The 26,836-nt window shown below is 40.2% G+C and overlaps 4 protein-coding genes across 6 annotated transcripts; 3 read left to right on the plus strand and 1 right to left on the minus strand.

Annotated features, from left to right (window-relative positions):
- The first annotated feature begins 598 nt into the window (after positions 1-598).
- Positions 599-9,760, plus strand: cog4 (component of oligomeric golgi complex 4). The gene is made up of 19 exons (XM_072659790.1): positions 599-768; positions 988-1,070; positions 1,825-1,939; positions 2,022-2,196; positions 2,297-2,490; positions 2,585-2,690; positions 3,653-3,810; positions 3,947-4,005; positions 4,114-4,247; positions 4,528-4,646; positions 4,899-5,065; positions 5,272-5,437; positions 6,149-6,211; positions 6,343-6,459; positions 6,635-6,727; positions 7,908-7,991; positions 8,969-9,070; positions 9,157-9,285; positions 9,450-9,760. The coding sequence occupies exons 1-19, from the start codon at positions 634-636 to the stop codon at positions 9,582-9,584; spliced, it is 2,334 nt and encodes a 777-aa protein (XP_072515891.1). The 5' UTR covers positions 599-633; the 3' UTR covers positions 9,585-9,760.
- On the minus strand, positions 8,471-11,319 carry thap11 (THAP domain containing 11). Its single transcript, XM_072659792.1, has one exon. It carries the CDS (start codon positions 11,203-11,205, stop codon positions 10,432-10,434), a length of 774 nt encoding a protein of 257 aa, XP_072515893.1. The 5' UTR covers positions 11,206-11,319; the 3' UTR covers positions 8,471-10,431.
- Positions 10,465-18,015, plus strand: cenpt (centromere protein T). Of its 3 annotated transcripts, XM_072659787.1 has the most exons (13): positions 10,465-12,038; positions 12,693-12,810; positions 12,885-13,026; positions 13,111-13,204; positions 13,310-13,446; positions 13,659-13,737; positions 13,869-14,017; positions 14,101-14,865; positions 14,949-15,287; positions 16,642-16,741; positions 16,829-16,975; positions 17,083-17,187; positions 17,560-18,015. In XM_072659787.1, the coding sequence occupies exons 1-13, from the start codon at positions 11,950-11,952 to the stop codon at positions 17,687-17,689; spliced, it is 2,394 nt and encodes a 797-aa protein (XP_072515888.1). In that variant the 5' UTR covers positions 10,465-11,949; the 3' UTR covers positions 17,690-18,015. The 3 variants fall into 3 exon arrangements, with proteins under 3 accessions (XP_072515888.1, XP_072515889.1, XP_072515890.1); XM_072659788.1 differs by lacking the exon at positions 12,693-12,810 and having other exon boundaries at positions 10,467-11,401; XM_072659789.1 differs by lacking the exon at positions 12,693-12,810 and having other exon boundaries at positions 10,467-11,431; positions 17,560-18,014.
- Positions 18,016-18,791: 776 nt separating this feature from the next.
- gfod2 (glucose-fructose oxidoreductase domain containing 2) lies at positions 18,792-25,265 on the plus strand. Its single transcript, XM_072660413.1, has 4 exons — positions 18,792-19,094; positions 19,877-20,233; positions 22,501-22,679; positions 24,239-25,265. The coding sequence occupies exons 2-4, from the start codon at positions 19,981-19,983 to the stop codon at positions 24,908-24,910; spliced, it is 1,104 nt and encodes a 367-aa protein (XP_072516514.1). The 5' UTR covers positions 18,792-19,094; positions 19,877-19,980; the 3' UTR covers positions 24,911-25,265.
- Positions 25,266-26,836: the final 1,571 nt, after the last annotated feature.

Raw genomic sequence — 26,836 nt, forward strand, 5'->3', positions numbered from 1 at the left:
CTCATTTCCGGTTGCATGGTGCATCATGACTAAGGAGGAAACACCTACAGCTACAATGTATCTGCGTATCTCACATGCTATTATCTATATCTGTTTTTATTTTGTTACACACATACATATACTCATGTGCACACGCACACACACAATCACACAGAGAAAACTCTACCAGGCCTAGGATTTCTACTTCAACACCGTTTTTCTTCACACACACGGGCAGAGGGTCCTCTGTTGTTGTTTGACTGACAGGCTCGGATTGTGTCATTGCGTAAATCTACTGGGAGAGTAGAATAAAGCCAGATTAGGATATTTCCTATAAAACCACCACCTCCCTCTTTTTTATCCCACTCTCTATCCCTCGCAAAGTTCCTAGTTGCTCCATTATTTTCTATGGAGCACGAATGGTCCTCCATTCGTTTCTATGAAGTGTAAATGTACAGCCAAATCTTAAACATCAGAAGAATGTTTAATCATGACATAATTACTGGTTTTACACGGGGCAGTCGACAGATTATTTTTCAGTCTCTCCTTTTGACGAACGTTAGATGGCGATATTGTCACCCACTGTTTGGACTGCAGTAAAGGAGCTGGGAAGCGACGTGGAAGTGACGCAGATTGTGTACATGAGGAAGTGTGATGGAGGAGGTCGGTTCTCCTGCGGCTCGCCGAAGCTGCACCGCGGGTTTCTCCGCCGTCCGAGCAGAGACTATACAAGGCCTGACAGAGCTTGAAGATTTGGAGCGGGTGTACACGCAACTTTGTGAAGAGGAGGTGCGTGTCTTGTGCGTTGTGGACGAGACAAGTCCACTCGATAGCCAGTCAGAACAGTATGACACGTAGACATATATATGTATAATTAATGCCATCGCAGAATTTCCTCATTGATATTGCTTGATACTGCTTCATTCCACGTGATTTTACTTTATTGAACCACTCCTGTGCTTGTCATGTCTGGTTTTAATATTATATTTATTATACGCGTTCTGTCAGGCGGAGGTGCAGACAGAGTTGGAGGCCCTTGCTGGCCAGCAGGGCAACATCGAAACCAAGATGCTTGCTCTACAGAGGCTGGGGTGAGTGTGTGGGTTTGGAAATAGTTCTTAGTTTGCAGAGGATGGCACTGCTAAAATAATCATATATACATTTAAAGGTCAATGTTGATGCCTAATGGTTAGTAGTAGTCTGTTGTGGTTTTCTGATTAATTGATACCATCATGTAAAGAATCCTAAACTACCTTTAATGGGTGACCTGTAACTGATCGTAAGCATATTTGTTTGTTTTCTTATGGGATCTAAATGTAACTTAAGAAGGCCAAGTGTCTACAAATAATTAAAGAATCTTTCTTTTCTGTCATTAATTAATAGTAATAATGGAGCTGCAGCATGCTTGTAATTTGTGTTGTGGCACTATAAATATGCAAATTACTATTATTATTTTTAAATTCAGCATTAGCAGTAACTTCATCTAGCAGGGTACATCATATATGAAGCCAGCAAGGCACACAAGTCTGTCCTTCCTTAAACATTAAAACCTCATTAACCTTTTTGATGTCTTGCCCTCTATATCTAAATGGTTGTGTCAGTGTAAAACGATTAAATTCCAAGTAATTTTGGAGCATTTCTATTGGTCCATTTATCATGAACTTGTGATGCAATTTAAAGGACACCTGCTAGATTCAAATTATGTCAAGTGAAGAAATGGGGAAAATGCCAGAAATACAAGGTTTTGGTGTGACCATAAATGCCTTTCTACTGTACTACTGTAGCAAACATTGTATTAAAGAGCTGTCCAAGTATGTACTCAATATTTGCATTTGTATTTCTCAGTCCCAACCTGCAGTTGATTGAGGGTGATGCTGCACAGTTGTCTGGAATGATCAGCTTCACTTGCAGCCTGGCAGAGAATGTCAGCAGCAAAGTCAGACAGCTAGACCTTACTAAGGTGACCTACAAACACTGTGATATGCTCCACCAAGATAGATTTGTCAAAAATGTGCACACGAGAAATATGTTTTGTTTTTCAGAAAAGGCTGTACCAGGCGATCCAGCGGGCTGATGACATTCTTGATCTGAAGTTCTGCACAGATGGCGTCCAGACTGCTTTGCGTAACCAGGACTATGAACAAGCTGCGGCTCACATCCACCGCTACCTCTCTCTTGACCAGTCAGTCATTGAGCTGAGCAGACAGGGTGGAGAGAGTGAGTCCTAGCATTTTAATGCTTTCAGTCTTAGGGCGTATCTGACAAACATCCACTTTTGTTTTGGCTTTTTGGTTAACTCCTGCATGTCACTTTGTAGGTGTAGCTGTGGATGCCAGTCTCGCTCTGTTGCAGGAGGCAGAACTTAGTTTAAAAGCACTGGTTACTCAGCGACTAGAGGAGGCAGTTGCTGCGTGTGACTTGCCTCAGGTGGAACGCTTCTTTAAAATTCTTCCCCTACTTGGCCTCCATGAGCAGGGACTTGCACAGTTCGCCCAGTACCTCTGCAGCCAGGTTTGAATGTATTTCTGGTGGATGTATTTATCAGGCATAATATGACTTTGACATAATATTTATGTCTGCTTAGTTTGTCATTCTTTCTTCTTAGCTGGCAGGGAAGGCAGAAGAGAACTTGCTACTTGCAGTGGGTTCTGATTTCAACGAGCGCCGAGCACCTGTGATTTTTGCTGACACACTTACGCTGCTACTGGAGGGTGAGAATGCATGCTGCACTTTCATTCGCTGACATATTTGTGTCTGTGTAAAAAAAAAAAAAAAAAGCACAACATTTAAAGATTTTTATGAAAATGATGCAAATGATTGCAGGCATGGCAATGCATCACAATGATGCTACATTTCCATTTAAGTTCACCATGGTTCTGTCATTGTGATTATGAACAAAATGAGAAGAAGCTAATTTGTGCTGTCAGATCATCCAAAATTGCACAGAAGTGCCCAGACCATGAGTGGTTTAAATAAAACTCACTTTTCACTGCCTCTGGTGAAAAGTTGCTTGCAGGATTCACGTTTGAACTTTTTGCCCACAAAGATCTTACCACAAACACGCCCACAGCAAACCACCAATGTCCAAGATATTGCCACAGTGAAGCTATCGCTTGATATTTTTGGTCTTTTTGGCATAGAAATGGTAAATTAGCACTTTACTTTTTTTTATATGTATATTATTTCCTCCCCATTTCAGATGGTCAATTGACCATTATACTGATTTGTACTCATAAGAGACATGAATACATGTGCATGTGCAGTCAGTCTCTTTTTGAACTGCTGCTAATACATCACTGGGCATTCAACACACTCTGATACAGCAGGTAACAGGTCCCCATGCTGTCAAATATCACGCACGGAGTGATGTGGCGAGAGAGCGCCATGCCACCCCAGAGAGCCAATTATGCTCTCTCAGGCTCTGGCTGCTGATTGCAGCTAAACACAGGCTACCTGTTCAAACACTACCTCTACACTACTAACAGTGACCTCACACATTTTGTCCCAGACAAGTTTTGTTAAATGGTCATTTGTGTTTTATGATGTTGGAATATTCCCATCCTTATGTTTAGACCTCTTATTACATACTCCAGAAACAGCTGTACAGAAGTGTTTTTTGAGTAAAAAAAAACGAATAAATATATGTACATATAATGATTTGGGTTTGTGTTAGGTATCGCAAGGATTGTGGAGACCCATCAACCCATAGTGGAGACATACTATGGCCCAGGTCGACTCTATACACTGATTACACACATTCAGAAAGAGTGTGACACGCAGGCCCAAAAAGTGGTAGATAAGTTCATTCAGCAGAGGGACTATCACAACAAGGTAGTGTGTGTGTATATACTTTGGGTGTAGGCTTTTGTGTAATGTCAGTTTTTTTTATTATTAACTAAAGCTCTTAAGTTTGTTCTGTACTTAGTTGTATCATTTTGTCATTTGAGTGAGGCAGCGGTCATTGTAGTTTCAGGTAGTACAGAGCGGTATGATGAGGGGTGTGTCTACTGAGAAAATTGAACCAAGGTATGTTTCTCAGCCCTAATCCTAGCATACCTCAGCCCTGCATATTTTGTCTGTTATGCCACAGTAAAGCTGTTAATGTGACAACTGTGCTTGCGCATGTGTTTGTAGAGAACTGGACCCAGTGTTATGTGAGGTCACCCTGATGAACTCTAGAGCAGAACTGTACTTGAGATTTTTGAGGCGGCGCATCACAGCTGACTTTGAAGTTGGAGATGCAGTGGCTGCTGAGTCCATCACTCTAGGTAATGAATTATGATCTGCCATGATGCCAAACGTATTACCTTTTGGTGAAATCCATGTGAAAAGATATTCTCACCCTCTTTTTGTCTCCGAATGAACCAGAAATTAATGTCACTAAAGCTTTCTCCTAGGGGTGTGGTTTAGGAAATTGTCCCCTTGTCAGTGCTCATGAGTTTTCATGTCTGATCTTTAATTCAGTGTTTGAACATTTTCTGAATCTGTTTAGACAAATGTACGTAAAATCAATGAAACATCTTAATGTGAAGTTGTGTTGGGTTGCAGAGCATCATCAGTCTCTAGAGCAGCTGCTAAAGGATTGTCAACTTAGTCGCACCATGCAGGAGCTTATTGGTTACTATATTCCCATGGAGGAATACTACATGAGAGAGACTGTAAACAAGGTAAATCACTAAAATCTTTTCATCAAATATTAATTTGCAACTACTGCAACCCACTCCACCCCACTCTGTGGTTACTTTAAATACACATGAATGAATAAGCTATAGTTTTTGTTGCTCAGTCCCATTTCAGTCCTACCTCCATTGACCATTGAAAACACCAGTTTGCAAAGTCATGCAATGTCTTCTCTCATTACAATCATACATAGAAGCCATTGTCTGATCTCACAAATGGGAATTTTGCTCTCTGCCCAGGCCGTTGCCATGGACACAGCAGAAGTGGGACAGCTGAGCTCCAGCATGGTGGATGACGTGTTCTACATTGTAAAGAAGTGCATCAGCCGAGCTCTAACCAGTGGTAGCTCTGACTGTGTGTGTGCCATGATCAATCATGCCACCAGTGTGCTGGAGACAGACTTCAGGTACAAATTGTAATATAACATCTCCAGTCAAAGGACCTCATTCTTCCGACAATGGAGCTGTGCTTGTGTTTTTACCATTCATTTTTAGTGGATCAGTTGTAAACCACTCATAAGATGTGATGGCTTCATATATGGATGAGTAACAATTTGCATTACACCATTAAAGATGTTTCATTAAAATAAATGTTATGTATGTGTGTTGGCAGGGAAGTACTGGTGTGTAAGCTGCGAGCAGGTTACCCTGCCAGTGCGCTCCAGGACCTACAGCGTGGTGTCAGCAGTGCTGTCAGCTTGATGCAGAGCAGCCTCCAGCATGGAAAGATACAAACAATCGGCATAGAGAGCCAGGAGCAAGCCAAAAGTGCCTACTTGGTGAATAAAACATTTCACACTGCTTTATACACGCCATTAGCAGCTGAAGTCTGAGTGAGCACAACTGGCCGTGCTCTCTACCCTCCTTGCTCTTAAAAGCGGTGTTGGCTGGTATAGGTTTCTGTTAGGTGGTGCGGTGGAAACGTGACCCTGCACTTTCCTCTGAGCGTGTTGGCAATGCTGCATTCTCAGTAGTTTGAAAAGAGGAAAAAGGCTGTGGCTGGCTTCACATGTGTTGGAGGAGATGTGTTAAGTCCTTGCTTCTAGTGTCAGGAGCAGGAGCTAGTGCTAGGGTGAGCTATGAATAGGTGGGTTAATTGGCAGTAACAAATTGGGAGAAAAGAGAAATATTTAACAAACAAATGTATTTAAACAAATATGCTTCAGTTGATAAATGTCTATTTGTGGTAACATAAGCCACGGTTAACCTAAAAATAGGCTTACTTTTTTTTTTTTTTTTTTTTTTTTTTTTTTTTAATAGATTTGTATTCACAAAAAAAGTCAGTCAATTTTCAAAGTCAACCTTAAATATACTGTCTCATTATGTTTTTGCCCATCCAAACTGGTCATTTTATGGGGCCAAGCAAACACTATAGTACTCAAAGCCTTCATTATATATATGATCAAATAAAAATGGCATATTTTGTGTACTCTTGAAAATACAACAAGCCATATTCCCTAAAAGTATTGTTGCGTACCTCCATCTTACAGGTGACTCTGAATAATGTGGAAGTCTGCAGTGAGAATATCAGCACTCTGAAAAAGAACCTGGAGGTTAGTCTCTTATAGTAATGCTCCCATGCTCTGTTTAGCTAGTGGACAAAGTTAAACAGAAACACCAAGACATTGCTCTTTAAAAGTGAATGTTACAGTCTGCTTTTTTTGTCACCTGCTCTATTGCTTAGAGCGATTGTGCCAAGTTGTTCAGTCAAGGTGCTGGCTCAGAGCATGCTCAGGCCAAGATAGACAGCTGTCTGTCTGACTTGGTGAACACCTCCAGCAAGTTCAAGGATCTCCTACAGGTTAGAAAAAAAAATAGCATTAGCCTGTGTGTGCTGTGTGACGTCTGTTCAGATAAAAATGCTAGTTGTGTGTGTGTGTGTGTGTGTGTGTGTGTGTGTGTGTGTGTGTGTGTGTGTGTGTGTGTGTGTGTGTGTGTGTGTGTGTGTGTGTGTGTGTGTGTGTGTGTGTTTTTAGGAGGGCCTTCATGAGCTGAACAACACTGCTATCAAGCCTCAAGTAAAACCTTGGATCACCAACTTCTTGTCTGTTTCACACAATATTGAAGAGGTAGGAAGTTTAATTTAATTGGGTTGGCAGTGGGGGTGACATCAGTGTCATTTAAGTTTGGATGTTTTTACCTTTTCTCAAAAATGAATACCTTCAATTTACTTTTAGAAAGCTGGAATCAAAAATAAAGCATGCATTCTAAACATGAAAGTAACAATACAGTGGTCATTACAACAGACATGAAAAGTTGAGAACAAAATCATATGTAGCGAGGAATATAATTCTAGTTTTTTGCCAAAAAGGCTGCTAGCAGCGGATATTTGGGATGACCATTGACAAAATAGTTATGTGTTAAGTATATGTTGCATTACATTGTACAGTGTGTGAATATTGTGAGAGATTGTAAAAGATTAGGAGAGATTATACATTCTGGGCACAACTCTGAAACAAAATGGTCAGATTCATAATGCTGCAATGCTATGCAAAAAGGTTGGTACTTAATTCCTATTCATAAAGTCCCTCTGCCAGTGCTAAATGCTTCACTGTCTTGTAATCAGTGCAGTGTTTTACAAATTGGTAGACGCCAAACAATATTTTATTGAATGTATTATGTATTGAATTTACCCCCCCCCAAAAAAAGGGGCAAGCTCTTTGCATAAACTATGTATCTGAGTTGACTTCTTGAAAGCAGCAAAATCACTCTTTAGTATGTATCTTATTTACTTTTAATCTGATCCCCCCTCTAATTAATGTCTGTACTGTACCATCTACCATCTCAGCACATCAAAAAAAATTGTATATATGATTTTTGTATATATTTATTAATTGGCTGAGAATTTGAATGTGCAGAATTTGTTGATTACCTACGTGTCTTACCCAACCTGTTGGAAAACATTGAATCATTGTTGTCTCTTACTAATAAGGGGAAAGGTGTGGTAATGCCTCCTTCCACATAAGCAGTGAAACAAACAAGCAGTAATCTTTTATTCATTATTTATGAATGGGCAAACTGGCCCTAACTTAAAGTAGCTGAATTCACTAATTATTAAAGTAACATATGAACCTTGTACCATCTGTACTTTTGGGCAGAACTACCTTTTATTTTGAATATAACGTGTAACGCTACTATGATAACCACAGACAATGCGCTATTCCATTTTTAAATTACATTTCATATTTATTTGCCCTCTGCAACTCCCCAGATATTGTCCACACACAATCTTTCTGGTTTCTTTTTCAGGAGGAGTTCAGTGAATATGAAGCCAATGACCCATGGCTTCAGCAGCTCATTGTGCAGATGGAGCAGCTCATGGCTGAATTTAAGGTCAGAAAGGTCTTGATTATACTCCTACTCATTTATGCAGGTATCTAATCAAGACAATATATGGCAAATATGGGCCAGCAGTTTCAAGTAATATTCATGTCAACCATCAGAATAGGTAGGGGTAAATTGAGCATGGCATGATTGTTGGTGCTCAGTGAGCTGGTTTAAGTATTTTTTTATAACTGGATTCTCAGCACATCAGTCTCTGGAGTTTACCCAGAATGATGCAGTGAAGGAAAAAACATCTAGTAAGAGGCAGTTCTGTAGGCTGAAATATCTTGTTGAAAGAGCTCAACGGAGAGTGATCCAGATTGGTTGAAGCTGACAGAAAGGTTTTAGTAACTCTGATAACTACGCAGATAAGCATTTTAGAATCCACAACACCTCGAACCATGGGGCAGATAGACTGCAACAGTAGAAGGCCATTTTGGGTTCCACTTCGGTCACCCAAAAACAGACCGCTAAGGTTAAAGTGGGCACGGGTATACCAAAACTGGACAATTGAAGACAGATGGTAGGGCCAGTATTTGGCACAAACAGCATGAATCCATCCAACCTGTCTTGTGTCAACAGTCCAGGCTGGTGAAGGTGGTGTAAAGGTTTGGGAAACATTTTTGCCATCTTCTAACTGCTACTTCCAGGATGCATAATGCACCATATAGCAAAAGTTGTGTCAATCTGGTTTCATTAATCTTGGTGCTTGGTGTTCTTCATTGGCCTGGTCTGAATCTAGTAGAGCACCTTTGTGAGGAGATTATAGCATAAAAGTGAACCTGATCTCCTGGGGTAGTGTGACTAATGACCAGAATCCCAAAAGGATGTCTTCAATTTCTAATGGAATCTATTCCCTCAAAAATGAGCTGTTCTGAGAACTGTCCTAGGCTGTATTCGCATAAGGTTTCTAATAAATTACTAAAGTAAGTGTTTATCCAGTATGTAGTCAATGTAGTTTCTTTTGAGTGTATTTCTCTCCTCAGGTGGGATTGTCTCCACTGATCTATGATACTCTGACTAGCCTAATGACCAGCCTTATTGCCATAGAGCTGGAGAAGACTGTCTTCAAATGTACCTTCAGCAGGGTGAGTTTCTGTTTTTCTTCCACCCCATTCCTAGACATAACTGCCCTTTAACCCCCAGCTCACGTGTTCTGTCCTCTCTGTTGCAGCTGGGCGGCCTACAGTTTGATAAAGAGTTGCGCTCACTGGTGGCTTATCTCTCATCTGTCACCTCGTGGACCATCCGGGATAAATTTGCACGGCTCACCCAGATGGCAACAATTCTCAACTTGGAGAGGGTAATGTGCCTTTTTGTCAGTGGACTACTTATTACGAAAACATATGAATGCCGCAACCTTTATCAAGTTCCTCATTTACTCGATCTTCAACATGTCCTGTTTAAGTTAGAAATCTAATTTGAACTCCAGACACATATTTTTGTCTCCTCGTTGCTTTCCAACAGGTGTCAGAAATCCTGGATTACTGGGGGCCGAATTCTGGCCCTCTTACCTGGCGCCTGACACCTGCCGAGGTCCGGCAGGTCCTGGCACTCAGAGTAGACTTCCGCAGCGAGGACATCAAAAGATTACGGCTTTAATACAGTCAATGCAGTGGAGATTACTGGGGTCTCTGGCATCTACTTGTTATTTAAGCGCACAGTAAAAAGGGGAAGAAATTAAATCATGGGGTCTCAATGTACATTTGTATACAGACACTGACTAAAGGTGTATTCTTGTTTTGAGCGAATAAAAATAAATGCTATGTTTTACTGAATGTATGGTCATACTTACCTATTTAAGCTAATCTAATCCTTCTAAACCAACACAACATACCCAGTGCTTTACCTTGTACGTGTGGATCACTACAGCTAATAAGACTCACTCGTGAACTTGATTTTTTTTCCCCTTTACTTCAAACCCTCGGTTATTCTTTACAAATTGGTGAGAATCCAGTCAAACAAATCCTTTGATTCCACTCCGATATAAAAAAGTGAATAACAAAGCTTATGTACTCAAGTACTCATAAATGACATGCCTTCACGCAAAACCCAACAGTTCGTGTGAGTGAAGGCTGAGTTTTTCATGTGGTGGTTGCAGTTGGTGAATCCCGAGCTGTAGCACAGGAAGAGCTCTTCATCCCACACTTTAAAAGGAGAAATAAAACGGATTAAAAATGAAAAATGCAACATCCCAGTCCGATCCGCTGGCAGGTGTGTGACAGCTCAACAACATACACGCAAATGACCTTATTCATTTACTGTAGCATCCTGCTATTACATGACGCCTAACTACTGAGGGTAGAAGTAGCCTAAAGACAGAAGAGAACTTGCTCGATCAAATTAACTACAATGAGAGTCAATTGTCGTCGCCTTGCTGCCGTAATTCTCAGGAAAACATTGTTTTTTTCGTTCTTTAGCCTGTGGTTACTTCAAGTCCGACTATCTGTCAGACTTTCTTCCTCACTGAGGCGGAGGCGGCGGCGGACAGCAAGCGGTCTCTCTCGCGCAGCTCCTCCTGGAGGTGTGCTTCGGTGACGCGGAGCTGACGGATGGTGTTTTTCATCTCCTTCATCTTCACTTCCATAAGTGCGATAATATCACGCTGCTCGTTCAGCTTCCTAAGCAGCTCGGCGGAGGTCGTGCCGTTGGTCAGCGAGTATGAGTGGTCCTCTCCGCATAACCCGCCACACTGCCCAGCAGCGGCGGCCTGTGTGAGGCCGGTCGGACTGGAACCGGCAAAATCCTCCGGAGGCGAGACCGCCGCTAGGGACGATCCGTCTCCCGCGGCAGTCAGGTCCACGGGCGTGATGTACTGGCCGTTCTGTCCTATCTGCACCACGGTCGAGTCCGTGTTGCCCTCTCCTTCGACCGACGCTGCTTCGCTGCCGATCGACACTACGCTGGTGATGATGGGCACAGACGCGGGCACCTTTTTGCTCCTGCCCCGCCGATTCTTTCGCTCGTTTACTCCGCGGAGTGGGAACAGCGTCGGCACCCGTATCGTGTATGTCTTTCTGCCTCCGGGAAAGTGGACGCTGCACACGCGGTGCCCAGTCGTTGGCTGGAAAGTACTGAAGCAGCCGCTCACTCCGGCCCGCGAGATGTTCTTGAGCCAGATCTCCCGCTGAGTGGGATCCTTTGGGAAGGTGTAGAAGCGCAGCTCGCGGTCCCGGTGGGAATTGTTATAGCATCCAGGCACGCAGCATGTGAACCCAGGCATGGCGGCACGGCAGTCTCGCCACTGTTAAAAAAAAAAACACGAAAGTTTCTTTGATTTTGTTTTGTTTGGCTCCTTCGTGCGCTGTTATCAAAAGCAGCGGCCTACAAGCGGAACTACACGTCCCACAATGCTTACAACATCCTGTTTTGGTTTCCGCAGCCAGTTGATGCGGTCAAATCTGCGCGAAACTGCGCAGGTGTGCTCTGTCTGTCCATGTGTGTGAATGGTATGTCTGGGACGTTATTTGGTCCTTAACAAAAATGAAAAAGCAAATCACTGAAATAAATCGTTTAGTGTGTATTTCCAAAAGTTTACTCGCATGTTTACCACTTTACATCGTGATTGAATGTTTCCTAACTGGAACCAAATATCAAAACGGCCCCTTACAAAGGAAGCAAGGCAGCTTCCTGTTATACAATAAACTCGCGTTGCATTTCAAAGCAGTAGAGAACAATTCTGATAGTATATGGTGCTACATACACGTAGTAAACTGTTTAACGGAATTAAGTTTGTAAAGTAGTCACCGGAAACGGATTTACAAAACTACATATCCCAAGATGCCTCATCGGGCGGGAGATTACGCCATCACTAATTTATTTGAATTCTGTGTTGTCACGTAACGTTAAAGCTGTGTTATGAATATATCTAATCCGCTGGAACATTTTTGCAGCTGTGCTGCTGCTAGTGTATAATTGTATATAAGTGAGATACGTTTTTAATACTTAACTTGCTGTTAAATTAACGATGGATTCGGCCGAAGAGGACGTGTCCGCTCGGGTTTTGTTGAAGAACGTTTTGCACTCGGAGTTAGCCAGGTCTCCAGTAACCAGAAGGTGATTTTTTGCGCTAGGCTAGCTAGCACTAGCTAGCTGTTGAAAGAATGTATGTTTGTGACTTTGTAAAAAAAAAAAAAAAAAAAGACGGACGCGTTAAGAAGCCATTGCTCTCGAATACCACCGTTAAGGCGCTAGAGTGAAGATGTCATATCAGTTTTGTTAGCGGTTTAGACCGCGTCCAGACTACATAGTGCTGTATTCTTCAGAGCTTCTGTACGAATGCATATATTTATAATGATGGCGTGCTCTTTGTAACACATTATTAGCTAACTCTGGTAGTATGCCGTTATGGATGCATACTTGCTTGTGAAGATTAGATTAACTAGTGAGCTAACTTGGTGTTTTGAATGATCTTGCTTTTAAGGACGACTGCCTCTGACACTAAATAATATTTATAATGTTAATATAATGTTGCAGCAGTGTCAGACAATCACACAGAAACACTTGTTTAGCCTTATCTTCCAAAACCCTGTATAATCTGCACATTAAAACATTTTTGTCAATTATTACACAGAAATGCTAATAAAAACATAAGTTTTGCTTTTAAAGCCTTCATATACAGTTTGATTATAATGGAAATTGGGTAGGCAGGCTCCCTCATTGCTGTGGAAATGTGACCTTCATAACATGAAGTCGATCCTTGTCCTGCAGTGTGTCTCGTAATCAGACAGATTCCCGCAAGCGGAGGAGTTCTAGAGTGAGGAACATCCCTCGAGTTGAGAGCCCACAAGTAGCTCTCAGACACAAGCTGAAACAGAAGCTTCATGAGGTATGAATGTGGTGGATGTATTTTACAGTTTGATGTTTTTGAGTGTACACTCACTTTCTTGTTTTCTTGTTTAGAGCACTACTCAGACACCACTCCCTCCCAGTAAAAGACCAAGGTCACAGAGCAGAGCTGTGAAGACACCAGCTGTGGCTTCATCCTCTTTGTATGATGAGGACATCACACCTCGTGGTCTGCTCAGGGGCATCATCCAGACTGGTGAGTGAGTTGTGCTGGAGTGGTTTGATGCCTATCAAGCTCAAACCTTTCTTTTTATGACTTTTTATGGACTCTGCCTTTCAGAGGCTGAGGCTTCTCTTCTGCTGTCTGGTCAGCCTGTGGCACCAGAGTCAAACCAGCAACTTACTGAGACTAGCATATATAGTAACAGACAGAGGTGGGGCTATTTAATACTTTGTTCCTCAGAAGGTTTAATAACTGTGTTAAATTTGAAACAAGATGGTAATCTCATTTTCTTTGACTGTGTTCTATATATTCTTAGTGAAGGACCATCTGGGCTTGAGTTGCCAGACTTGGTTACAGAACCACTGAGTAATGTGATCAGGGGCATGAGTCGTAGAAGGCCACCACCAACATTCAATGTGTCAGCCTTTGAGAGACAACTCGACCTGCAAACAGGTACTTTACAGTTACTTATATTTATATTACACTGATCGTTACATAAAAAAAAAAATATTTAAAAATGCAACACAATTCGCACCAACATGCCATCTACAATCTAAAAAGTCCATTGACGTTTGAAAGCAGGGTTGCACAAATCCTTGCTGCAGTACATTTATACAAGCTGATACAAATCAAACACCCCGGAACTCATTTTAATGTTTTCTAAGGTGAAAGAGCAGAGAGTGATGTCACTGAGCAGAATTCAGATGTGAATGAAGAACAGGATCTGTCTGCTGGGTCTAAAAGGTAAAAGACAAAGCTGCTTTTTGTTTAGTTACTTCTGGTTGTAATTGTCAATGACAAAGGTATAATAAATTAAATGGCTGGTAAAAATGAATGTATCATTTCATTTGCATTGTTCGTTTGGGTTGTGACAGTGTCCTGAGCCTAACTTTGAAGACCCCATTTGTGAATATTCAGTCAGAGAGGGCAGGTTTACGGCGAAAGGCAGCCAGTCGGAGGCAGCCTTCTGTGGATGCGTTTGACGAGGCTGTTCAGAAACGCTTAGAAAGACATTGCAATCAAGGTACAAATATGAAATAATTTCACATTACACTGCATTACATATTCTTAAATCATGTCTCACAAAATGTACAATTCCTTTTTTAGATTATTCAGTAGTGCAGGAAGGAAAAACTTTTGGAGATTCTGACTGGCAGAAGTTTACTCTTGGATTGAGCAATGTCACAGTGCCTGATCTCACCACAGACATTGTCATGAGCAACACAGAGCTCTATCCCCAGCCAACTGTCTCTGTATCTGAGCTGAAAGCTCCAGAATTTAACAGATATGAGTGTGAAGAAGCATTTGAAGCTGATAGAAAGACAGATGGTGACATCAAAGGCCAACATCAGGAAGAGGTGGTAGTGGAGGACCAACAAGAGGAGGAGGGAGTGGGTGACTATCAAGAAGAGGAGGACCATCAAGAAGAGGAGATGGTGGAGTACCATGAAAGCGAGTCCTTGAGTAAAAACGATAAAAGTAACCCTGAGCCATTCAAAGACATGGAAGACCCAGATTTTCAGTTACAGGAAGAGGGGGAGGAGGTGAACGTGGCTTATTCATCACAAGAGAAAGAGGCAGTCCTTTTGAGTCCTGACGACATACCGTTTGCACCAACGCAGGCAATGACCGAACCAGTCCTTCAGACTCAGGGAAAGGAGGGGCAAGAGTCTGAGGTACAGGTGGAGTTGGAAGAAATGGGATGGAAAGAAAGTGTAAAAGACCTTCCAATAGTGGAACTTCCATCACAATTATCAGAGCGAATCACCCGCAGAGCATATCGCTCAGAGAGTGGCACAGTGATTCCTGTAATGACCGCAAGAGGAAGAGCCACAAAGAGTCTTGGGGCAGGACTGTATCCCACAGAAAAAGGTATGTATACGTCAGACAGAATGATGCAAATATAGTTTTGAATCAGTAGGAAGATGCATATAATTATCTGCTTTTAAATGTAGAAACTCAGAGTTTTACAAATGGCAGTGCTCCAGACGAGTTACCTAGCTTGGAGGAGGAACAATCTAACAGTCCTGCCTCACCATCCATTACACATACCGTGAAGCACTCTCCATCTGTGACAAACTACACTGGTCTGGCGGAGGTTAAAGATGATGAAGTGGATGGTGTTACTGAAGGAGATATTAGCCAGTTAGAGGAGGAGAATGCTGTCACGTCTCCTATCCATCAAAGCCTGAACTTTGAAAACGAGTCTCCTGCTGCTGAGGAGGAGGAGGAGGAGGAGGAGGAGCTGGAAGAGGAAGAAAAGGGAGATGAAGAAGAAGATGCATCAAGCGAAGGTATATCTGCCACATACAAGACAACAGTAAATGTTTTGTTGTTCTGGCGGTGCACGGTGATACCTTTATTATATTTGTATGAACTGATTCTGGCTTAAAAATTATCAGCGTTGGACGGGTAGTTTTCACCAGTATTTCAAACTGATACTTGATGACAAAACTCTTATCTATTTTTTTTTCTATTTTACTGCATTTGTAATCATATAGATATAAATGGTTTACCAAGAGGATATAGTCTTACTGTTTGTATTTTATAAGCGTGGGCACCCGTGAAGGAAATGTTTTTGGATGCTTCAAAGCATTTAAAACGCAGCTGTACTACGCCACCTGTTGTGCAATCAAACATACTACACCACCATTGCTTGATTCACTTAAATTAATGTATATTTATTTATTTTCTTTTAATTGAATCTAATTGATTTTTTATTTTATCTAAGAAATTAAATTTGCTCTCCTCTTATATGAAAGTCACTTATACATAATATTTGATAATGTGCACTATTAAATATGCATGTTGTTTGCACATCAGTTGAATACAGAAATAAACAATAGTGATCAGCCTGTTTTTTTTGTGCAACCGGTCTAGAGTCCAAAACCTTGTTTTGTCAAGGACTTTTTAAAACATCTGATTCAAACTGTATACTACGTTTGTTTAAATTTGAATAATAACTTATTTGCATTATTTAAGCAGTTGTTTTTGAGCAGTTGTCATTTCTGCAAATAAATGCTCTAAATATCATTATTTGTATTTGGAATTTAGGGGAAATGTTGCCCATGGTTTATGAAATACAAAGCAAATGTAAATTTCCCTATCCATTGCCTATAAATAGTAAAACCAAAGAAACTGATAATGTAGGATGGTCTGTTATTTTTTTCCAAAAAATAAGACTGATTAGCCACAATGTAGGGCTGCATGATATTGGGGAGGGGGGGGGCTGACACTGCCAAATTTTTTGTCCCTGCAATATGTAGCAAAATTAAACAAAAATAGATTTCACCAAAAGTCAGTGATTCAACATGGATCACATGGTCATGATATTAATACTGAGAATCCATAATTGGAGTAAAATAAAACTTGGGCAGACATCTGCCTCTGGTAAATATGTAATGCAATGCAGATTTTCTCTTTACATCAAGCAGCAAAAAAGTTGTAATATTTGAATTAACTTTGCCTTACATTATATTGCACCTATGATGTGACTACGTGTGCCCACATTGCGATACTGACAGAGGGTGTTTACTTCATCTCAGTTGAAGGGGAGAGAGAGAAAAAGGAAATGTCATTTGGCCATGGGTATTCAAAAAAAGGAATGTATAACACTGTATATCTGTATGTATTTGTTTTTTTTTACAGAGCTGTCTATGCAAACTCCTGCTTTCATTAGAAAAAGAAAAGAAATAGCAACTCCTCAAGCACTCGGAACACCCACAATCCTTAAAGTTTTGAACACTGGGTAATTCCATTGAAACTTTCAGTGCCATTGTGCTTGTATTTACATTTCCTAAATTCGAATGCATCTCTGATTTGTATGTGTCTTCAGCTCTGCCCCAAAGGTTGTGAAGCCTCATGCGAAAGCGAAGAATCCGACTACCTCTGATGTCCTTCCAAAGACTTATGTTATGAGTGTGTTTAAACATTTTGCCAAAACGAAGGTGGCAAGTGATGTCTATCCAGTCATTAATGAAATGTAAGCTTGCATGGCATATGTTTTGTGATGTTCATCACAGTTTCAATTTGATATTGGTTTAGTGGGAGTTTTTTCCTCATTTATTGCATGTGTGTTTTATGCCACAGACTGCAGAAATACTTTGATCGCCTAGCAGATGATTTGGAGGCATATTCTGCTCATGCTAAAAGGAAAACCATTGAGGTTGAAGATGTTGAACTTCTTATGAGAAGGTATGTTACTGCAGTAGTAATGTCACAAATCTGACATGTTGACATAATTTGCGCACAAATCTGATATTGTTCTTCAGATGTGTGCCACTTTCAGTAAATTGTTTCATATACAATTTTTGGCAGTGTGTCGAGAGAAGCCCCCTACAGCAAGTTAATCAAAATAACTGTTAATATAGCATTTTAGTTTTTAGATATATAGCATTTTAGTTTTTTGTTTAGATACATGGTTGTATCTAATGGAAAAAAATCTAACCAAAAGTTCACCTTTTCTGAGAAAGTATTGTCAGGCTGTCTCAGTTGGTCATTTGTATTCCAGACAAATGTAATGATGTGATCTGATTCAATTTAGATTTTTTTTTTGTCTCTTTATAGGCAGGGTTTTGTGACGGACAGCACACCGGTCAATGTACTGATTGAGCGGTTCCTCCCTCTTGAGTACAGGAAGCTTCTTATACCTGTTGCATCCAGTGGAAACAAAGTCCTTCCTAATCAAAAGAGATAAATCTTCCACGCCGCCTTCTGTGGCCATTTCGTAATTTTTACAAGCATTTTGTAAAATAAAGTTGAGCATTCAAACATGCCAATTTTGTTCAATACGGAGTGTGTAGTCCTTACAGTATTTTTATGTAACAGGGTGGACAGCATGCAAGGATACACTGGCATCTGTGATTCATTGACAATGAAACACTTCTTAATCGATTGTGTGTATGTACAGTGTATGAAAGTATAGGAACAGCTTATTATTTTGTTTTTGTTCTACACAAGAATTTTTGTTGATCAAATTTAGATTTAAAATGTACACTGTTACAATTAATACTGAGTTTTGCAATACTGAAGATGCATTTATTTAAAAAAAAAAAAAAAAAAAAAAAAAAAAAAAAAAAAAGGGGGGGGGGGGGGGGGGTCTCTGTTTACTAATTGTCCTAAACAGCAAGACAATGACCTAAAACACTGCTAACAACATAATCATCATGAGTAAATTAAAGGAAGGTTTTTAAGGCATGCATTTCCCCTCTTGAAGCAGAGACATAAGGAAAAGAAGAATGCAATGGTGAGGTCAGTGGATCTTAAGTCGACAGGTCATTCCCAAAACCAACTGCTTCTAATAAAATATTTGTTCTTATTCACAAGATTAGAGTATTAAAACTGCTGTTAGTCTATTGATAGCCAACTACTATAAAGGTATTCCACAGATATTTGTTTTATAATTATTATAATTTTCTCTTCGCGTTAACGAATAACAAATTGTTACTTTTTGCTGTATTTGTGTATTACTACAACAAAAGAAAGTAGCAAATAGTATTACACACAAACAGTTGCAATTGTGTATGTGTTCGTTTTTTCTGCATTTTAAAGCATCCTTTGCGGAAGCTTAGTATTTACAGTACCTAGGTTCTGGGTTCTTTATTAAATCAGTAAATCAAGTGATCTGTGGGGGAAACTGAACAAACTAATAAATCACGGTCAGTTTTTTAGGGTTTCAATTCTGTCTTGTGGGTTTTTTTTCATATGTAATCGTAATGGGCGTGGTGATCGTATCCAATGGCTCGACGTGCACTTGCGCAAAGAGGCTTCGTTGGTCTCGATGTGAGGAGCCAGTGAGAAGCAAGAGCCGGATACGTTTGCAATAAGAACAGAACACACCGGGTCCCTCGCCGGTCCCACGCTCGAAATATTACTCTACAGCTTGAGAAAACTGAAGGAATTAGACTAATTTGAAAATGAGAAAGCCGTGACGGGTCTGACCTAAACCCCACCCCCCCCCCCCCCCCCTTGCCGAAAGAGGGATGGTGAGTTTACAAGGCGACCCCTTGTCCTGATCCTGAGGGAGGTGGCCTGGCACAGACTGTTTCAGCGACATTAACGGAGCAGCTCTTATCTGACTCAATAAAGGGTTTTATATTTCGGTGAGTAAACAGATGTGAACATTCAGCTGTTCGCTTTAGTAAGTAAGCACAAAAGCTATGGCTAGCTAGTAATGATTAATGTTGGATATTCTTTTCAAATGGCAGCAGATCTAGCTACTATTTTAGTTATATGTTTGTGAGACTTGTTTGTAGCCTTGTAGCTAAGGCAAATGTGCTTTTTCCAACAGCACAGTGGTACAGTGGTTAAAGTGTAGCTAGCTAGCTACAACAATTAACTTCATAGCTAGTCCGTTTTCTCGTGTAAGTAAGCGATGCTAGCTAACAACGCGCTGGAAGGAAAAAACCCTACACTGTCTACATGCTCAGTCGGTAAATATGCTGATTAAATATACTGAGAATGTGCGTTTTGGTTTGTGCAAGCAAAACTGGATGCTAAAGGTTGTTGTTTTCGACATATGCAAGTGCACAGGCTTTTAAATAAACACAGAGTTAGCCAACACTGGCGGACGGTAGTCTAGCAGGGCAGAGGTGTTTCAGTGACAGTGATAGGAATACTTATCTACAGAATGTGTTGTTACTTCTGGTCTCTTATCTGAAGAGGTTGGGCTTAATTTTAGTTCGCCGGTACATTGATCTGATCCTGCCTAGACCTGTCTCTGTCATGCAGTGACTAAGCAGCAACATTACATACATTTAAACTGATTATGTAATCTCTATCACTGAATGGTACTTGCCTAACTTGCCCTTACTAATTGATCTGACTCATTGGTGCATATCCATATATACATTGGGTTTATCCTTAATATGTCCTCTCTCTGCAGGATTGCCCCATGGTGCTTTGGATTCAGATGGGATGTGCGTAATGACTGAGGGAGTGTGAGAGTAGCAGGCTGGTGATTGTTTTTATTGACAGTGTAGGAGCAAAATGTTGCCAGGTGTGGGTGTGTTTGGGACTGGGCGGATGGTACGTGCACTGGTACCATTACTCCAAAAGGAAGGATTCCCTGTTCAAGCTGTTTGGGGCCGAACTCAGGAAGAAGCAGAGTGCTTGGCTAATGAGTTGGACATCCCCTTCTCTACAAGCCAATCCGATGATGTTCTTCTGCATCCAGAGGTCCACCTTGTGTGTATTCTCACACCCCCACCACATACGCGTCAGATTGCAGTGAAAGCTTTAGGTGAGACTTCACATTCTTGCTCATTTTATCTCAGTCATCTGTGTACTGAGCGGATTAGGGTGGGTTCCTTCCTGGATCCCGCCCAAATGCTTACTTTACCAGGGCTGTAGCGGCAGGGAATTCCTCCTCCAGTGCTGATAGAATGTTTTCTCAGCATTCTCTGAGTTCAGTGGGATGGAAAGATCATGCTGATAGGTCATGTTCCATGTTACACAAAATAAGCAAAATGCCAACATTATTTCAGGATGTTTAAGGCCTAAACTGCCCAGTTTACTAGTACTAGTAAAACTAGTTAATTGAATTGGGAGTAATTAAAGAATAACTATTATTATATATATATATATATATATATATATATATATATATATATATATATATATATATATATATTTAATGATCTCTGTTTACTAAGTACCAGGTGTACAAGACATTTAGCCTGGTGCAAGAGTCAAATATAAAATTAAATCCAATAAAATGTAGAAAAATATGTATATAAACATCTAATAAAAACAATACATTTTACAAACGTACTGCAAGTGGAGATAATCAAGTACTAAGTAGATATATACATTATGTACATTAAACATAATTAAGCAGCAAATAAATGTAAACATGAAACTCATTTTATTCTAGTCAACATTAAATTGCAGACCTCTTTTTCACATTTAACAACATACATTTTCACTAGTGGCAGATATTTCAGGTCTATTTAGAAATTGTTGATTGATAGTTAATTAGGACTTCAAATCAGTGTTTAGTGGTGAGTTTCCAGAAAATGATCAATCCCAATAATTAACAAACTAATTGACAAAGAACATATGGAAAGAAGAGTATGTTCTGCAAGACTTTCCAGAAGAGCTTCACAAACGAATAAGCTTAAACAATGTCTTTGTTGACTCCTCCCCCAAAACAGGGTGAACAGCCGAACCTTAAACATCAATTCCACTAAAATACACAATATATTTTTTTTTATTACACTCAAAAAATATTTTAATGTGTTAACATGATACTAATTCTAAAGGGGTATAAACCCCCCAGCATTGAGCTGTGGAGAAGTGTAACTGTGTTCCCTGGAATGATTGTGCTCCATCTAATACTTTCGGATGAGTTGGGGTGGTGGCCATCCAACTCACTGACCTCAGTAACGCTCTTTTTAACGCAATCAAATTCTCACAGCAGTGGTTGCAATACTTTTGTCCATATAATGTGTACATTTGTGTTCTTCATTAAAGTGATACAAAATAAGATAAACCTTTACAAAGAACACACTTCTGCAGATTCTTAAGCATAATTTATAGCAAAGAATAGAAAAGTAACGTGGCATGTGTAAAAGTAATTGCACATTTAAATAGGTTTTTTCTTTACATTTTCTTTATTTTTGTTATATTCAGAAAATTTAAAATGTGCACAAAATATTTATATTTACATATTGTATTTCCTGTAGAGAATGTATTCCCTTATTTGTGTTTGGTCATCCCTGGTGAAACACAGTTTTATTGATTTCCTAATTGTAAATGAATAAATCCCCTAGAGAAAATAAGCATAAATATTTTCATTACTGTAAACACGCAATTTTACTTGTAATTAATGTTTATATTTTTATTTTTATTTTTTTATTGGGGTGGGGCACTTTCCTTATATTTAAAAAAAAGTATGGTATTTAGTATTTTGCCTTCAAGTAAGTCCATATTCTCATTGTGACAGCCAAAGATCAAAATTCTGTAATAGCTTCAGAATAGGACATTCACAGTGATTTATAAAAAATATTTACTTACTGGTTCACTTCCATAAACTAATAAACCCTGAAACTCACCAGCTGAAGTTTATATATATCATTTAGGTTTATATAACAATTTTGAGTTAAGGCCACAAACATCTCATTAGATCTATACAGCTTAAAAAAAAACTATATAGCTAAAAGATAATGCACTTTGTTTTGATGCAGGCAGTACAATACTTGTTCTACAAACGTGCAAAATACTCCTTCAGAGCAGCATGGCAACTTTCGTTAAGATGATTGAAGCGGTTAGTGCTGACTCAACTACTGGTGCTGCTAATTCTTTGTTGATCTTGTTTAGGGCTGCACACTTGAGTGGCGAATTTGAATCAGTGATTAATACATTGTAAATATTCTTAGTAATTAAAAAAAAATATTTACTACAGTGAATATATGCTTATATTAGAGGAAGAGGCTTTATGTCAGCTGACTGAAGTGGATGTCTTATTCATTTGCTGTTGTTCTGTGTTGTCCTTGTTTATGTCTGCAGGGATAGGAAAGAATGTGATTAGTGAGCAGGCTGCAACATTAACTGATGCTTGTAAAATGGTGACAGCAGCACGGTATTACCCGCAGTTGATGAGCATCATGAGCAATGCACTGCGCTTCCTGCCTGCCTTTGTCCTGATGAAGCGTCTGCTTGGGGAAGGTTATTGTGGGACACTGCAGGTAAGTAGTCATTTTTACTACTTTTGAGAGCATATTGGTTAATTTATATAATTTATAATCAACAGGTCCTCAATAAACAAGAGGACCTGTTTATAACAAGAGTTGTAGGGGTATAATGATACATAAAGGCTGCTTTTCCACTGCAGGGCCGAACAGTTCCGAGCATGGAGGGCAATCGTTCTGGTGGCCTTTCCACACAAACACGGTTTTGCACGGAATGCTTTCACACTCGTCTTGGCACGATTTTCCCAGCACTGTTAGCTAACCAAACTTAGAACTGGGCCACAGAACTGTACGGTGGTAGGGCTTAATGGCTTAGGGATCTGCTGATTGGCTCCATATTCATGTTACCTTTGTGCCACACGATCCTGGGTTATTTCCAGTACAGAAAATGGCGGAGGCTGTATCTAATAAGTATACGAATAATACGATTTTAGCTCTCCTCAAGTGCACTAATCATTAGTGTGGCAATAAGTATGCTTTAGTGCACAGCTAGTTCAGCATCGCTCCTGCAGCATGAGGGTGGCCCAACTTGCTTAGTTGAAGCCAGTGTTCCCTTTGCAAAGCAAACAATTGAAAGCGAACTGCTTGGTTTCTGAATTAAAAGTTACTGTTTACCAACCGTGCTGGACTATGATCATGATTTTGTGACTTTTGTGCTCATTGTTTTGGCTAAAACCATGGCTATCTGTTAGCATAGTGCTAACCGCATGCCAATGTCGTCACAGACTCGCATAAAACCCCACTGAGTTTCAAACAGACTTGTTTAAGTGGATTCCAACATTTGGCATACTACATCTATAAAGTTGCCTCCTAGGTGTGGTTTAATATAAGTGTGATTTATGCATGCAGATTACATAATGCTAACAGATGAATTATGGCCTCTGTAAGTTTGCTAGCATTAGCTAGCTAATGATACATTATCTTAGAAGTTGCAGTGCAAGACTAACGAATGAAACGGTCACATAATTATTACGAGATGCCATGCATTCTTTGTCCTGAATTAGCAATGCAGCAAATGAAAAAAAGAAACTATGACCAATATAACAGGTCCGTACCAGCGCAGAAGGTTATGCGAGAAAAATAGCAAAAATACTCTTTAGAACAGTCATGCAAGTTTGTTTCACCTAGTGACATATAGTCTCTGGTACAGCCTGTAGAGTTTAAATGTTCTCATTTGGAATGTGTTTAAGCGCACACACACCCTTCAGCTGTCCAACAATATAGATACACTGTCCTTGTACAATTCCCCCCCATGATTTTATGAATTGCAGTAAGATGTAAAAAAACCAGAAGATCAGAAAGAGTTGGGAAACAAGACTGCAGTTACCATGGCAATAACCCTAAAGCACTAAAAATACCATGCAAATCCAACAACTTGCAGCTTAATGTTTTCCTAATAACACGTACCATGTAACCTTTGTGCAACCGCGTGTACTAAACTGCAAACCCCGTACCATGATGACTTTACAAATACATTCCTATAGCTGTACAAAAAAGTACCTTTACATCCCTAATAAGTTGTGCACTAGGTGTAACAGTCTCTCTTTTTTTGACAGGTGTGTGAAGCACGTGTATATGGAGGCTCTCTGCTTAGTCAGTCTTACGGCTGGGCATGGGAAGAGCTGATGGGGGGTGGTGGCCTGCACACAGTTGGTTCTTGCATCATTGACCTCCTGAGCTATGTGACTGGCGGACGGGCTGCTCGTGTGCATGGAATGTTGCGAACCTTCGTGCGTCAGGGCAGCACAGGAGGCGGGATTCGCTCTGTGACTGCTGATGACTATGCTTGCTTTCAGTTACTGATGGGTGGGGGTGTGGTCTGTAGTGTGACGCTGAACTTTAACCTCCCAGGTGCTGACCTACATGAGGTCATGTTGGTGGGGTCATCTGGGAGACTTGTTGCAAAGGGGACTGAGCTGTATGGCCAGCGCAACAGCACACATGGGGAGGAACTCCTTCTGAGTGACAGTGGGTCAGCTGCAGGGCCATCTGTCACAGGACTGAATGCTATGGTGACTCAACTACGTCTGTCTTTTCAGGCACAGGAGGACAGGCGGTCATGGGCACGGCATCCCGTTTCCATGGCAGCTACTTTTGAGGATGGTTTGTATATTCAGACAGTTGTTGATGCAATCAAACGGTCAAATCGCACTGGAGAGTGGGAAGCTGTGGAAGTCAGGACCCAGGATATTGATCCAAACCACAACCACAGAACCCCTCCTAACTAACCATATTCTTGTTTCTCCAGTTATTATTTAGACACTGATAACATGGCTTTTTTTGCCTGGATAACATGGCCACGTTTAAATTAATACATACAAAAATGGTTACTGAATGTAAAAAGCCCAAATCTTTCAGGGTTCAGAACTGTTCCTTTTGTCTGGAACTGAAGAAACACTGGAGTTGTGTTACTGGAGGCAATGGATTTTTATTTAAGTTTAACTGTGAATTTTTTTCATTTTACACTTTAAGTTTAAAATTGCAGTAAAAGAATGTTTTAATTTTGATAAACTGAGCTTTTAATGTGCTCATTTTGCTTTCATTCTCTTAACTAAACTCTGAGGGTGGTGTTTTTTTTTTTTTGGGGGGGGGGGGGGTGTCATGAAAAATATGACATACTGGACATGCACAAGTTTGACTTAAATGTACCTCCTGCTGAAAGTTATAATCTACTGGTGTTTTAGAAGCTGGTATTTCTAATAAGCTGCACAGAGTTTGCAGAGTGTATTTATGTTTTATTTCAGAATTTGTTGTTCCATTGGCTGCACTTACTGTGTATTTAAAAATGACCTAGAGAGAGTCTTTGTTAGTGTTTTCAATTATTGTTTAATAAATGCTTTCCTAATTTAGTAAGCGGTTTAATAATTAATAGATTTCCACATGCACGGTTTAAAGGATGCAGTCTAACTTAATCAAGCTCTTTTTTGAAACAAAAAGTAATTCCTTCCCCCCTTTTATGCACTGGTTTCCTACACCGGTGGTCCTGAAGTACTCCTTTTGCTGCATACTCTCACCTAGCATTTTGTTAGGAAGACCTGTTCATCTACTCATTTATGCAGTTACCTAAACAGCTATGCAGACACAGGCCAGAAACTTCAGGTAATGTTCACATTAACCTTCAGAATGGTGGGAGAAATGTGATCAGAGTTTTGAGTGTGGTGTGATTGTTGATGCCATTGTTGGTGAATATTTATGTGATTGCTCATCTAAGAGTTTCAGCACAGCATTTACTCGCGTTTACTCAGCAGATAATGTTAAAGATGAAATGATTCTGACATGCACAAATCGGCCATAATATTAATACTACCAGCCTAATATTAAGTTCTCCCCCTTGAGCTGCCACAACAGAGCTGACCCTTTGAAGCATGGACTCCACAAGACCTCTGAAGGCATACTGTGGTATGATTCTCCAAGAAGATAGAAGCAGATCCTTTAAGTCCTGCAAGGTGTGAGTTGGGGCCTAAGGCTAAAAATGGATAGCATTAATGAGCACTTAGGTGCCCATGACCCCAGTTCACAGGTCATCCTTTCTTGAAACCACTTTTGGTAGGTACTATCCACTGCATATACATTTTGAGTTTTCATTCATTATCCTGCTGTTGCCTTCTATAAAACGACGTCACTCTCTTGTGTCAGTGGATAGCAAAGTCAGGTGTTGCCAGGTTTACGCTACACGACTTTATCCCCGATTTTCTAGTCGCCAATCGTTTTTGAAGATCGCTGACTAAAATTTCAGGACAGGCCAATCGGCGTTACCTCGGAGCTAGTTTGGTCGCTATGTGTGTACTGCTAAAAGGCGTGACGCGAGAGCCATAAGCAGATTTCAGATTAGCGTTTTATATAGTTATATATATATATATATAGTTATATTTTTGGGTATATATTCTTGTAATTGTCTTGTAATAAAATGCTAGGCAGCTGTCTAGGACAAGATTTTGGCAGTCATAGTATTTATTAGGCTTCGCATCACTTCTCTTAACAATTATTTTGAACAAACCATTGCCCTAAAAAGCTAATTAAGTTCTAAAACCCTGTATATCTGTGAGCGCAAATACTTTTACAAAACAATAATACACCAACGTTGCTTAAATGTTGAAAATAGTTATATGAATCTTAATCTTACCTTTATGCTTTTTGGAGATCCGTTTATTTCT

Source organism: Salminus brasiliensis, chromosome 17 (genome assembly GCF_030463535.1).
Source record: "Salminus brasiliensis chromosome 17, fSalBra1.hap2, whole genome shotgun sequence".
NCBI classification, from domain to species: domain Eukaryota; kingdom Metazoa; phylum Chordata; class Actinopteri; order Characiformes; family Bryconidae; genus Salminus; species Salminus brasiliensis.

Coding starts and splice junctions, on each gene's coding strand:
- cog4 (XM_072659790.1), top strand. CDS start 634: ATGGAGGAGGTCGGTTCTCCTGCGGCTCGCCGAAGCTGCACCGCGGGT. Junction 6,212..6,342: donor CTCTGAAAAAGAACCTGGAG/GTTAGTCTCTTA, acceptor TCTATTGCTTAG/AGCGATTGTGCCAAGTTGTT. Junction 6,728..7,907: donor TTTCACACAATATTGAAGAG/GTAGGAAGTTTA, acceptor TTTCTTTTTCAG/GAGGAGTTCAGTGAATATGA.
- gfod2 (XM_072660413.1), top strand. CDS start 19,981: ATGTTGCCAGGTGTGGGTGTGTTTGGGACTGGGCGGATGGTACGTGCA. Junction 20,234..22,500: donor GATTGCAGTGAAAGCTTTAG/GTGAGACTTCAC, acceptor TTATGTCTGCAG/GGATAGGAAAGAATGTGATT. Junction 22,680..24,238: donor GTTATTGTGGGACACTGCAG/GTAAGTAGTCAT, acceptor TTTTTTTGACAG/GTGTGTGAAGCACGTGTATA.
- thap11 (XM_072659792.1), bottom strand. CDS start 11,205: ATGCCTGGGTTCACATGCTGCGTGCCTGGATGCTATAACAATTCCCAC.
- cenpt (XM_072659787.1), top strand. CDS start 11,950: ATGGATTCGGCCGAAGAGGACGTGTCCGCTCGGGTTTTGTTGAAGAAC. Junction 12,811..12,884: donor TGAAACAGAAGCTTCATGAG/GTATGAATGTGG, acceptor TTTCTTGTTTAG/AGCACTACTCAGACACCACT. Junction 17,188..17,559: donor GTTGAACTTCTTATGAGAAG/GTATGTTACTGC, acceptor GTCTCTTTATAG/GCAGGGTTTTGTGACGGACA.